Source organism: Poecilia reticulata, chromosome 7 (assembly GCF_904066995.2).
Source record: "Poecilia reticulata chromosome 7, P_reticulata-male-v2, whole genome shotgun sequence".
Classification (NCBI taxonomy): domain Eukaryota; kingdom Metazoa; phylum Chordata; class Actinopteri; order Cyprinodontiformes; family Poeciliidae; genus Poecilia; species Poecilia reticulata.
In genome coordinates, this window is record NC_088836.1 from 26,225,209 (window position 1) to 26,238,928 (window position 13,720).

Consider the following 13,720-nt stretch of genomic DNA (forward strand, 5'->3'; position numbering starts at 1 on the left):
CATCTAGACTTGTTTGTTCGGATGATGTTATTCCTCTGCAGGAAAAGACGAAAGTTTCACAGAAATTTTGAAATTTATTATGGCCAGAGATGGTTGTAGGAGCAACAAAAAATGTCAATATTTAATATAAAACATATTTACAATATGGATGCACACATCTAAAAATAAAATGTTCAAGATAACGTTTTCTTTTGCGTTCCCTCGCAATAAACTAGCAAATTGACTTTCGCCTTAACAGCCTCTGAATATTCAAATATTCTTCACTCTTTGGTGCAGAAACTGGTTGAAAATCGATTTGTTTTTTCTTGTTTGAGTAATTCAGAGGTTGGACTGCACATGAAAACAGCCCTTTATTAACCATTTAGACAATCAAACTAAATGTTTTATCACTTTATTACACCGTGAAAATAAAAATAGTCCAAATAGTTGGATTTTTTTCTCTCTGTTATGGAAAGTTTATGTTTGACCTGAATCCTTATGGAAAAGATTTAAAATAGACGTATATTAACTCAAAATAGATGTTAATGTACGTGGAAAAACTTCATACTGTAGCAGATTCAGTATCCAAGACGCTGCATGAATTAACTGGTACATTGTTGCGAGGGAACGAAGAAAACTTTTGTACGACGGAGAGTTGGGGCCAAACTAAAAATCTGAAAATAAAATTACAAGAATGAAGTCATAATAAGAGAATGAAGTCATTACGAGATGTCATATTAGAATACAGTTGAAATAATAGCAATAAAGCTTTAGATTTATGCGAATAAAGTCACATTACAATATTAACAGGTGAGAAGTTAAATATTTGGTTTGGATGTGATTAATTGCTGCTAATCGCAGGGAATAATTGAGCCAAAATAATCAGTAATGAAGTGATAAAGTAATATTAAGTATTACTTTAATAACAGTGATATTACTTTATTACAAGAATAACAAATTACAAAAATAAACTCGTACAAGAATAGTCTAAATAATGAGAATAGTCATTTGACTATTATTATTTAGACTTTTTTACTATATTTTCGCATTTCAACTAGTTCTGGTAATATTGCTTTATTCTCTTAAAATTATGACTTTATTATCGTAATATCCTTATTAACATAACACTACGACTTCTTGAAATATGACTATTCTCGTATTATTTTGATTTTATGTAATTTTATTTATTTTTTGTAAGGCGCCAATATTCCGTCGTACATTTGCAAGGTAACGCAACAAAAAAAAAAAATCTCCCCATGTCCCTTAGGTGTTTCCATACTAAAGAGCTAGCAACAACGTTTGTGTGTTTGCGGCCGTCCATACGGGATCTTTTCCCATCTCTCGTCTTTCCGGACCTTTTTCCGTCTTCGCCGGATCCCGGTTCACTCCTTGGGCGGATGGTTAGCGGCGTTAGCTCGCAGCACCGCCCCGGGACTCGGGTACGGCCGCTGCTGGAACAGCGGCCCTGCGGCCGTCGTGTCTGCGCCCGTCTTTGCTTCGTTGCGTTTGGGGAGGCCGCTTGACCAAGAGCCCCTGTGAAGATTAAAACATTCATTTTAATTAGCAGCTTGATTTCATGCGCTAATCCCAAAGCTGAGAGAGGGATTATTGACTCTCCACATCAAAGCCTCGGTAACAGCGCTGGTTATGATAAATCAGCTCATAAAGATGATGGAAGTTTCTGGAAACAGAATAATCTGCAGTTTTCAGCAAGTCAAATTGAAGAACTTTTAATGCCACCTTGAATTAAACTTATAACAACTGTAAAGCTACGGTGGCATATTAAGGAGTAAATTTAAACCAAAAAACTAACTTTACATTGATCACACATTTTCTGGAAAAACAAGACAAAAAAATTATGAAATTTCTGAACTCTACAGGTTGAAAATTTGCAAGAAAAAACATGGACATTTTTAGAATAATCTCGCATATTTTCTAGAATTTTTTTTTATTATCCTCATAAATTTTCAAGAAGAAACCTTGGAAATTTCTGAAACCCCCTTTTCTTTCTGTGAGGGATCAACCTGAGGCGTTTTGGTTAAGAGCAGATCAGCTGTGTCAACCTGTGGGCCGATGGGATCGATGTTACAGAGGTGAAACCGGAGCATCTGCAGCGCCTGACTCAGAAAACTGCAGCCGCCTGGCTCCCACGGGGTTTCCCGTCACGTGACTCGCCGTCTGCTCTGCAGTGCCAGCAGGAGTTGAGCGAAGTTTCAACCCAGCATGCATCATGTTACACTGCAGCTGCAACCCTCCGCAGTTACAGTCAGGGTTGCACTAAAGACTTCCTATTTGATTAACAGTAGTAATCTTAAAAAATATGAAAAATGCAGGCTAGTAAAAGTCAGAACTAGATGAATTCAGTCAAAAGTGAAAGGTAAATCCATTATTTACAAATGGGGCTGGACGATACAAGCGTTGCATATCAGTCGATATCAATAATTATTGATTAGTTTTTATGTTTTAAGTATCTGAAATATTTCCAAACTGATGACTTGACCTTTACTCTTTTATCCGCCATTTTCACTCCAAATCATTTCTTATTTTTAAGCAGTTATGAGGTAAAATGACGGAACCTTAAACTGTTGCTGTGCCAGTTACTCAGCAGGTTGTTGCTAGGTAACCAAAGAATGAACGAGTTGCTAGGTAACCAAATAAGAGTGAGTCAGTTGATTCCACTAACCTTTCTTAGCTAATATACGGTTAACTTCTGGTTTTGATTTAATGCTTTTATTTTGTTAGGACAACTTCTGCTGTATAAATTATAGAAGCTCAAGACAATTTGTAACAACGTTATTAAAATGAATTTTGTTATTAGCAGATCCCTTGATAGAGGCAAAAGGTATGTTTATCTTGTAAATGAGAATATTTCTAATATTTATCTGTTGAAATTGTGAATTTGTTTTATTGTAATCAGACACCGAGTTATAGTTTTTGAATTAGAGTTGATATTTTTAGTGGCGATATTTTCATTTTTATCTTACACTGTAGATTTTTCATGCAAACACTTAGGCTTTTATGTACAATATTAGAAATACAATAAAAATGCTAATATGTTATTGTCTAAAATGCAATAATAAAGGATGCATCTGCAGCTAAAAGAAAAAGTTTTAACATAAACGTGTGAAAAGCTCAGGGATTTCTGCTCGATTTAGCATCAATACATCTAATGGCTGATCTGATTATTTTTTAAATTAATAATAATTGGATAATAAGTGGTGCTTAATAGGAGATTTTTTAATGGAATATGAACCATATCAAGCTAAAACTATGCTTACTCGAGGACTTCTGGGTAGAACACATTTGCAGACAAAAGCTTTTTTTTTTATCTTAAATGCTAAATGTTTGTATTTTTGTGCAGATTTTGCTTAATTGCTGCTGAGTGTGTTATTTCACAAAATTTTCTCTTTTTAGTCTATTTACTACAGTTAATAGTCGAGTTTGATGATTATTTAAATGTTTGATTTATTGGGATTAATAATTTCAGCTTGTATTAAAACATTTGTATAATGTGTCAGAGAAATTCAAATGAGTATTTCAAAAAAAATGTCTTAAAGCTGGACTCATTTATTTATTTAGAATATTTATATCCTATATTTTGCTCACATTTTCTCCATCATAATGAACATTTTAAACAGAAAGGTTTGCCCTGATGTTTCCTGCTCATACGGTACCTTGGAGCATCAGAATAGGCACTCGGGTCCATTGGATCCATCTCATCGTCTTTTCTTCCTGTAAAACAAAAGAAGCTCTCAACATTTATTTTTAAAAAACAGAGGTAAAAAAACGAGACATTTCAGGACATTACCTCTTTTGTTTTTGCCGTACGGTGGCATGTCGTCTCTCCTCTGCTTCCTCCTGTCCCTGTCCCGTCCTTCGTCCCGGTCTCTGTCTCTCTCTCTGTCCCGTTCTCGGTCCCTTTCCCGGTCCCGTTCCCGATCTCGGTCGCGGTCTCTGTCCCGATCCCGGTCTCGTTCCTTCTCTGGCTTTTCAAACGGCCTCTCTGCTCTTTCGTCTGTGACATCAGCTAAAAAAAAAAACAGCATAAAACAACAGGATGTTTACAAAAATAATTCATGAATATTCAAAAACAAACTGCTCATGTGTTAGCTTAAGGCAGGAGGGTCCAAACTGTTTGAACTGAGGGCCAAAATCACAAAGCTGAAATTATTCAGGGGCCAAAATTACATTTTTTCCCCATTATTGTGAATTCTCTCTTTTTTTTTAGATTAACCTCAATGTTTACAGTTATTTAACTTTTTGAACTTTGCATTTTTTAGGTCTATGAAATGCTTTTAGTTAATTCCCAGGAAAAAAAGAAAGAAGTTTCTTTTACAACCTTTACTGTATTTAGCCAAATGTAATGGAGGGATGTGCCAAAGTTTGTTCTTGAGTAAAAACATGCTGGATGTTTATGATACGACTAATAACACAACAACAACAACAACAATAATAATAATACAACAAAGGTTAACTCAAGAAAAATTACTTGTGTTGTACTTAACATTTTTCCGTTTAAGATACAAACATAGAAAATCTCATCCTAAAAGAAACTACTGAAAGTGTTGGATGGACAAATTTGAGCCGTTCTTGAATTGCAGTCAGGGGCCACAAAAATTAATCAAAGGGCCACAAATGACTTCTGGGCCGCACTTTGGACACCCGTGGTTTAAAAAACAGTTTCAGTCCAAAGTTTGCAAACATAAATCATATTTATTTTGAGCTTTACATTATTTATTAATTAGTTTTTATTGCTGACTTTCTGTAGGTGTTAAAATGATACATGTTCAGGTGCTTTTTGTAGCAAGTATGTAAACTTCTGACTGCAGTGATATATAGCTAAAGAATAATAACTGAGGCTGCTTTATTTTACCCTTCATTTTCTTGGCAGGTTTTGTTATAACTGCAGTCGGGTCATTTGGTGAAAGCCAGGCCACCATATCTGTCTCTACATTCCAGTAGTAAGGAAGACCGCTGTGGATTAAAATGGAAAATAATTTATTTAAGTGTTAATTAAAGACTCCAACACAAATCTGTGACGTAATTTGGTATTTCTGTAAACTCCCGAAGAGTTGAATTTAATTTATGAGTACATACCAGGACGGATCGAACACTTTGTACCAGTTTGGAGGAAGGTTCTCTAGTCTGGTGGATTCATAATCGACATTGTTGTCATCGTAATCTTCAGCTATAATCTCCTCATCTGCATCTGATGGAAATAATCAGAGTATATTTGTTAGAAGAGACAAATTATACGGCAACAAGGAAAATAAATAATTAATAGCTAAAAGTAAAAACCATGTAAACCTTGATCTGTTGGTTTAACAATCCCTCTCTTGGCCAAGCGGGCCATAAGTGCCGGAGGAAGAGGCATTCTGAAAAACAGCAATTAGGATTATGTTTGAGCTGAATGAGGAAAACGTGATAAAATAACATTTTATTACATCTGTCTAAGCTGACATGAAGGGTAAAAACAGCATTAAACTACAACAATAACGCTAAAGAACTGCAGGATTCACAGTCAACTACTAGCCATGCACTCCAAACATCTGGATTTGTAGAAAAGTTAAAAGTCTCATCTTCCGTTTGCCACCAATCATGTTGGCAAAACACATTCAAGAAGATCCTCTGGTCAAATGTGGCCAAAATGTAACATTTTGGGCTGCATGCAAAAGCCACATCTGTGACTGAAACCTTGTGTTTTACCCTGAACTCATCAATTCTGCAGTAAAACTGAGGTTTTCCACAACAGGCACAGGAAGCTGTGATTGGATGATGGCTGGAGCTAAATACTGAGCAAAAGCTTTATATTTTCTATTATAAAAACCATTTCTGTCACAATTATGTACTACTTTATATTACTACTTCACATGACTGTAAATCACAATAAGTAGTTTTAAACTGCTTTAGTATTTCAAAGTGAAAGAAACCACTAATGCAACATTTTAAACGTGCTAGCTTTTTGATTATTTATTAAAAGACTAACCATTTAGAGCTACTGTGTGCAACAGTAAGCAAATATATATCAAGAAGGAGAAAAGTGCATGGCCTGGAAGGGATAACGATGTAGCAACAGCTAAAAACACCAAGCAACAAGCACGCTGTCTTTATCTCAGCATACACTAAAAAATAAACACAACTGCCTTATAAGTAAGATAAATAATTAATAGTAATTTATTTCTGACCTGTATTAAAAGAATTTGCTAGTTACTTGTCGAGAGAACCGTTGATACCGCCGCCTGCTAGGAAAAAATAAAAAAGAAAGCCGCCGGCGGCGCACATCGATTACGTCACCGTGTCCGCTTGACGTCAACAAACATGGAGGAGTATGCCCGTGAGCCTTGGTAAGATCAGTTTATACATTTTTGTCCTTAGCTGTTTGCTAAGCATATGAGATGTGTGTTATAGGTTCGGCTCTAGCTTCATATTGATTCTGTTGGTGAGACTTTGTGTTGACAGACTTTGTTTTTGTAATACGGATGTAATGTTTGCTTTGATAATAAATAAACAGCTGTTGTCCAGCAGCAACTACTCTACACACTCAGTGCTTTTAATTGTAAAATGTAACATTTTATCGGAATGCCATGTTTCTCTGAAATTACGACTGAAGCGGTTTTATACCAATAAATCAGTAGAGTGTAGATAAAATTGAATAAAGTCATTGAGATACATTACAGTTTTTTCTCATTGATTTGGTGCATTTCTCCGAGCAAAATTAAAATGTTTATTACTGTTAGTTCATCCGCCACAAATAGTCATTTGTGCACAACATAGTTGCTGTTTGCATCGGTTGCTTCTGTATTAGCTGCTTTTTTTAAATAACATTATAATTTGCTTATGTCTATCTGACATAATGACATTCTGTGATCACTGAATCCAATGGATGTTTCTTATGTTCATTGTAAATAAGTTTATACTTTTCTTTTGTACGATACTGTGGACAAATTAGAACTACAAAGTACATAAGCAGTGAAATTGTAAAAATTAAAAAAAAATACATACTCAGTGTCATGTAACTGTAGATTTCAAATGGCTGTGCAAATAGTCTGTTGCTGTCTTGAGCATATTGTGTCACCAAGATATGACTTTTTTGCATTTGAAGGTTACCAACTCGGTTTTGCAATTTGTACATTTTGCAATAATAATGAAAAAAAAAAACTAAATACACAGTTGTTATTTAAAAGGGTAAAAACCATCCAGTTATTTTGAATAAAGTCAATTTTTTTAACTGATTAGTGTGACTGACTGTGACTGTAAACCAGATGTTTTGCCAAGACATCATCAGTGACCTTTAAAAAACAGCTGTTGCTGGCCAACAATCAGGGAAAGAAAATAAGGAAATTTCCAAACTATTTCAAGTTGTTAATTTTAAAATAATATTTAAGTAGAAAAAATTTAAAGACAGTTGCCATTCTTTTCAGCAGTTGATGTCCAAGAAAGTTATCACGAAGCTCAGACTGTGCAAAGTTCAGAGGAACTATAAAAATTAAAACTAAAAGTCCATCTGGCACTTTACATGCCTCACTTTTCAAAATAAATATTGAGATTTTAGTCTGGTTAGTTCTGCGTATTTCCGAGCTACTTTCAGAATTAGCTGTTTTATTGCGTCTTGTCACTTTAAATCCAGACTGCTGCTGGCCACGCCCCCAACTCAACGGTTACACTCGCACATGAAAATGGCTGAAAACACATGCCCACTTCTAAGGACGCACATCTTTAAAAAGCATTAATATGCCGCAGGTGTTTTCTAAATGGTAAGTCAACAACATAAAACTTGTCTTTTCCTAAAGCTTTTGTACAGCCCACACAGCGGTAAAACCAGCTGCCCAAAAGTGCTGGCGATCCACTTGGGTTGCTAGGTAACGGGGCTGGGCTATGCTAGGGTTGCTAGGTAACGGCGTAGTGCTCGTCGATCGGGAGGTTTTGAAACGGAATTTTCCAGATACCAAAAGACATGAACTTATCGCCATATTGTCAAAGGCTTGGTTGGTTTTTTAAGCGCTTATGTTTTTTAAGCGCTGTTTTTAGAAGAAGTTAAAATGCGCAAGACAGATATATTTGTAAGTGTTTTAGACCCATCAATGTCGACCATTACCTTCTCCGTATATCAAATATTCTTGAGTCAAATCTCAGACCGTTAGGGCAAGCTTTTCCCAATCTAGATACGTCGCAAGAATCCCAAATACACCAGCAATTACTAAAGTGTGACAGTTAAATGGCTCAATCACAGAAATTGTGTGGCAGGCGGCTGTGCAGAAATAAATCTCTGGAAACCTAAATAAACTGAACAAAAGAAGGGGGAAGAATTCCTCCCCAACAACACGAGAGACATAAAGTAAACAGGAAACTAATCCTGAGAGTTATTGCTTCTAAATTGGGGCTCCACAAGCTATTTAATAAATTTTTCCCATGGCTGGATTGACAGTAATGAAAATGTCTTCTTTTTTTTTGGCAAGCTAGGAAACTGTTTCATAGCTGTGATTAAAACCCATTTGATTTGAAATGCTATTAATGTCAACTGACACTGAGGATTTATCTGTCTCTAAATGTCCTTTATTAATTTCTGTTACACTGAGCAGGATACATTTAAAGAGGAAAGTAGCTCAAATGTAAATGAAAGAATGATTCTGGGCTGAAACTTCATGGAACCTAACATAAAACTGTAAAGGCTCTTTGGAAAACTATATTTATATTTTTAATATAAATATGATTTTATTTCAAATAGAACATAGGAATGCATGAATAGTAGATTTTAGGGTGTTTTCACACCGGATAGTCCAGTGGACTCAGTTAGGTTGGGAACAACAATTGCAACATTTGTTACATTTTCAGCTGGTGCAGTTCACATTCACACTGCACTGTGTCAAACAAACCAAACTCCGAAAAGCCAGTTTCCCTCCTCGCCTGTGGTGGCGCTGTGTCAATAACAACTGAAGGAAACGACACAAAAACCTCTGAAGAAGAAAGTTACTCAGCGTAACAAAATACGCTGAGTATTTTGTTACAAAAAATACTGAGCATATTTTTTGTAACAAAAAATGTAAAAAATGGACTAGCGTCAGATTTTAGAGGCTGTGGGATTTCTTTTTTGTCCTTGGTAAAAGTCCACGACCCAGCTAGCATAATACTCATACATTTGTTTTGGTTGTATTTACCCAGAATGCCCTGTGCTACAGTTTGCTTCCTGCAGACTGGAGCGGTCTCCAGTCTGCTTGGCGTTCATACATGGATTAGATCGCCCAGAGTTCACTTCAACCAAACCAAGACCTAGATTTTTAGGCGGATCAGATTTTACTTTTTTGGTCCTCAGTAGAGTTTGATTATTCATTTGCACCTCTGCAACCAAAATAGATTTTTTTTTATACAAACGAGCTAGTTTAATTAAAGCGAACTAAACGCAGTTGCCTTCCTGCGCTGTTTTATTAAATTCAAATCTCGCTTACAGCACAGTCTGGGATTTCTCCCATTCACTTGGATTCCTCTGGTAGAATTTCAATTGGTCCAATCAGAAAACAGAAGGAGAAGTTGTGAACGATGATGTCAATTTTCTGTGCCATTTTATAATTGTGGACTTCCTATAGTTTTAGCCACGGCAGCGGAGGAAATGAACAAAACCATTCGGTTCAATTGAATTAACATTAACAGCCATCTTGGTTGGATTGCCTTTGCAGGCCAGGATGGTTGTTTACAGTGCAGGTAATTTACAGTAAGCTTCATAGCGTCAAACTGGTGCAAAACTGAATGTTAATATCCTCTTGTTCGTCTTTGTCTTGTTCCCATTATGACCAGTATCATTCATCTTGATTTTGTTTCCCTGCAGCCCCTGGAGGATAGTGGATGACTGTGGAGGGGCTTTCACCATGGGTGCAATCGGTGGAGGCGTATTCCAAGCAGTGAAGGGCTTTCGAAACGCTCCGGCTGTAAGTAAAAAAATAAAAATAATATCCTGGTAGTTTTCTCTCTGACTGCTCGTTTAAAGTGATCGCTGTAATATTTCAGGGTGTTGGACACAGACTCAGAGGAAGTGTAAATGCAGTGAGAGTAAGAGCTCCTCAGATTGGAGGTAAGGGACGATTGTTTTGCTCATTTCCTGAACTTTTTAGCAGTTTTCTCTTTTCTTGGATTCATCATTCCAGAGTTGGGTAGTAACTTGTTACATTTGCTCAATCACATTTACTCGAGTGACTGTTTTGAAAAAAAGTACTTTTACACTGTACTTTTAACTTTCACTTGAGTAAAACTATGTTGAAGTAGTGCTACTCTTACTTGAGTGTAATTTCTGAGTACTCTGCCCACCTCTAATCATTTCACAGTATTTCATCATTTGAATTACTAGAATGCTACAGACGTTTGTGGCTTAACCTTGTCTAGTTTTACTTTTAAATGTATTTTTTGCTTTCACACAGGCTAGCTGATGCTAACTGGTTTGTGTTTCCAGGTAGCTTTGCTGTCTGGGGAGGCCTTTTCTCCACAATTGACTGTGGTTTAGTCCGCCTGAGAGGAAAGGAGGATCCGTGGAACTCCATCACAAGTGGCGCCCTGACCGGCGCCATCCTGGCAGCACGCAGTGAGAGAAAACTACGCAGCCGTCGCCTCTCAATGGCCACCATAATTCATACCACTGAGCGCTGCTGTGTTTTTCTTTAGGTGGTCCGCTAACGATGATGGGCTCTGCAATGATGGGGGGAATCCTGCTGGCGCTCATCGAGGGCTTTGGTATTCTCCTGACTAGATACACAGCACAGCAGTTTCAAAACCGTGAGTTGATTTAGGGAATGATCATCTTGTGGTACTGAATGTCTAAAGGTGCCATTTTATTAAACTTTTAAAGCTTTATAATCACCAGTGTGTGATTTAGGCTGTAGTCCTAAATCCTCGAGCTAAATCAGATACCAAATATTTCCTCACCAGAAATATTTGGTTAGAGTGATTAATCAAATTTTTGGTTTTTGAAGACTATTTTTTCACTAATGCGCTCTTTGGGTTTCCGTAGTTGGGAGTAATGTCAGCTCACCCCAAATGCCGCCATCTTGTTTTGTGTGTTACAAGAATACAGTGGTAATACAAGAATAAAGTCATATGACACTGGAGTCAAAATAATAGTTTTACAAGAATAAAGTCGCAACATTAGGAGAATGAAGTAGTAGTTTTATGAGACAAGAAAAAAAAATGTAATTATCCAAGCATTTTTTATGTTAAATTTATTTATATAGCATAATTCTCTGAATAGTACAACTTTATTCTGGTGAATAATCCACCGTCCAACTCACAGAATGGATGATTGAAATAAAAGTAATTTCCTTTTTTTTAAAAAAGGGAGAAAAAAATTGGAGATCGGATCCGATATAAAAAAATGTGAATTTATTTTCAAGCCTTATTCATGGACTGTTTCTGATCCAATTTATTGTTTATTGATTTAGATTCCAAAATTTAACAAAACAGCAGACAGCCGCTACATTTGAATCCGTCATGTTTGGTTGTTTCTTTTTCTTCTGTTCTCCAGCTTTGCCGTTTACAGAAGACCCCAGTCAGCTCCCTCCGAAGGACGGAGACCAGCAGCAGCAGCAGAGAACTAAGGGATTGTTTCACTAGATACCTTCTGCAGACGCAGTGAGTCCCACCGCAGTGTACGGAGCAACATCACTGCTAAGAGGACTTTGAAAAGTAGATGCACTTTGTTGAAACACCTCAGGGTAAAATGTTGTGATTTAGTGTTTAAGAACAAACTTTGATATGTAAGAATCCTTCAGATAAACATTATGTTGTCTTCTTGGGAAGGTTTTGTTTGTTTTGTGTCATTCCTGTAGTCTCTTCTCCTTATGGATTTATTTATGTGACATATGCTAGAAATATTGCATCTTTCTTGAATTACTGAGCATTCAGCTGATTTTAATACGATCCAGTTTTTAGTATATTTACAGAGCTGATCTATGAGTAAAAAACATTTTACAGATCATCGGGAAAAATAAAATAGCAGCCTTTTTTTATTCAAGCAAATACTGTGAAAGATTTACATTTACATCTTTTCACCAGAAAGCTTGTTCAATAATATTCAAACAAACTTTACAGGAAATCGGTTTGGAAAATGCCAGAATGTTCTACTGAGCGTTTTATTTCAATCAGTGAGCTCCTCACACAGACTGCTCACATTTAAACCAGATCCGTTAACATTTACATTAATGCGCCGACGTTAATGGAGAAAAGTATTAATACCTCAACTTTTTCCACTTTCTGTTATGTTGCAAACGTTAATACATGACTATTCGTTTTGAAAAGTAGCTCGAGCTCAGAGAAACTAACGCATCCTGCATCACATCAAACCAGCTCTTCTATACGACAGCATTAGGGCCACGATAAGAAAATATAAAAAATCACAAGAATAAAGTCAGAATATTACAAGAATAATGTCGTTATTACGTAAATAAAGTTTCATAGGATTATAACTTTATTCTTGTATTATTTTGAATTTATTCTGGTAATATTCTGACTTTATTCTCATAATTTTATTTTTTCATTTTCAATTTTTCCTCACTAAAGCCCTGATTCTCTGTCGTATGTCCCAGATTTTTTTTTTTACTTACAAAGAAAATTTAAAGCCATTTATCCTTTTTCTTCTTTTTAACATCTATCCACTGTTAAATGTTTTGCTATCACTTACAATCCTATTAAAATACGGCAATCATTAAGTTAGTAACAAAACAGAAAAGTAAAAAAGTTAAAGGGTATAAATACTTTAACAAGATGCTGCGTGTGAAGGATTTAAAACAAATCAAGTAATCGTCTTTCTGAACTGATTTGAGCACCAAATTCAGTGTTTTGTGACGTCGCATCTTGTTTGCTCAGCAGGTTTTATGATGAAGTCTTGATCTGACTCTGTTTTGTTTTCTGTATGTAAATGTCAGCTATCGATGCTAATGAACGTCTGTTCAAATTATGCCAGCATCATTTCACTCTGCGCAGTGAAACGTCGTGTTGCAATAAGGAAAAATCAATATTGATGTTAAACGGCTGTTTTATCTGCTGCAATCACCGTCAACCAGCCCAGTGATTTTATCTAACAACAACCAAAACAATGAAATGTTTCACATGTAAACTCTGTATAGAAAGATTGTTTATTTTATCAGAATATATTTATTGTGTAAAAATGTAATAAAGATTTGAGATGTAAAAGCATTTATTTGTTGTTTTACTTTGTGGAGTGCACAATAAAAGTTCTGAAATTACTTAAAAATAACACTTCTACACTGTTATTATCTATTAAACAGATTTGAAACCAAAATGTGAAAACTTGAAGAATTTAGTACATCTGTGCAACTTATACACTGCAAAAACAGAAAGTCTCACCAAATATTTAGATCAAGTTTCTAGTGCAAATATTTTAGTGAACTTGAAATAAGAGAAAACTCACTGACAAGTAGCTTTTCAGCAAAAATATAGGAGCTTGTTAAAGGTAAATAATTCTTAAAAGTACTAGTTCGACTGGGAGATTATTTCTTTTGTAGCACGGGACAAATTTATTGTTTATAAGTGAAATAAAATGCTAGTCAAACTAGTACTTTTAGAATAAATATTAATTATTATTACCTGTAACAAGCTCCTATATCTTACTGAAAAGTTGCTTGTAAATTAGTTACCTATAAAGACTAAAATCAGAAAAACTGATCATTTTAAGTGTCTTAATTTTTACCTGAGCCGTATTTGCTGCTGTTAATGTTTCAACAAATCCATCTCAAACCGTGCA

General features: G+C 35.7%; 2 protein-coding genes across 3 annotated transcripts; one reads left to right on the forward strand and one right to left on the reverse strand.

The window, feature by feature from the left end:
• Nucleotides 1-54: 54 nt before the first annotated feature.
• On the reverse strand, nucleotides 55-6,293 carry pqbp1 (polyglutamine binding protein 1). Its single transcript, XM_081609196.1, has 7 exons — nucleotides 6,165-6,293; nucleotides 5,287-5,354; nucleotides 5,077-5,188; nucleotides 4,853-4,953; nucleotides 3,788-4,006; nucleotides 3,654-3,711; nucleotides 55-1,512 (listed from the first exon to the last, which is right to left on the reverse strand). Exons 2-7 carry the CDS (start codon nucleotides 5,351-5,353, stop codon nucleotides 1,362-1,364), a joined length of 708 nt encoding a protein of 235 aa, XP_081465322.1. The 5' UTR covers nucleotide 5,354; nucleotides 6,165-6,293; the 3' UTR covers nucleotides 55-1,361.
• timm17b (translocase of inner mitochondrial membrane 17 homolog B (yeast)) lies at nucleotides 6,238-11,752 on the forward strand. Of its 2 annotated transcripts, XM_081609197.1 has the most exons (7): nucleotides 6,289-6,323; nucleotides 7,607-7,733; nucleotides 9,800-9,899; nucleotides 9,979-10,042; nucleotides 10,418-10,546; nucleotides 10,627-10,737; nucleotides 11,483-11,752. In XM_081609197.1, the coding sequence occupies exons 2-7, from the start codon at nucleotides 7,711-7,713 to the stop codon at nucleotides 11,569-11,571; spliced, it is 516 nt and encodes a 171-aa protein (XP_081465323.1). In that variant the 5' UTR covers nucleotides 6,289-6,323; nucleotides 7,607-7,710; the 3' UTR covers nucleotides 11,572-11,752. The 2 variants fall into 2 exon arrangements, with proteins under 2 accessions (XP_008412581.1, XP_081465323.1); XM_008414359.3 differs by lacking the exon at nucleotides 7,607-7,733 and having other exon boundaries at nucleotides 6,238-6,323.
• The last annotated feature ends 1,968 nt before the right edge of the window (nucleotides 11,753-13,720 follow it).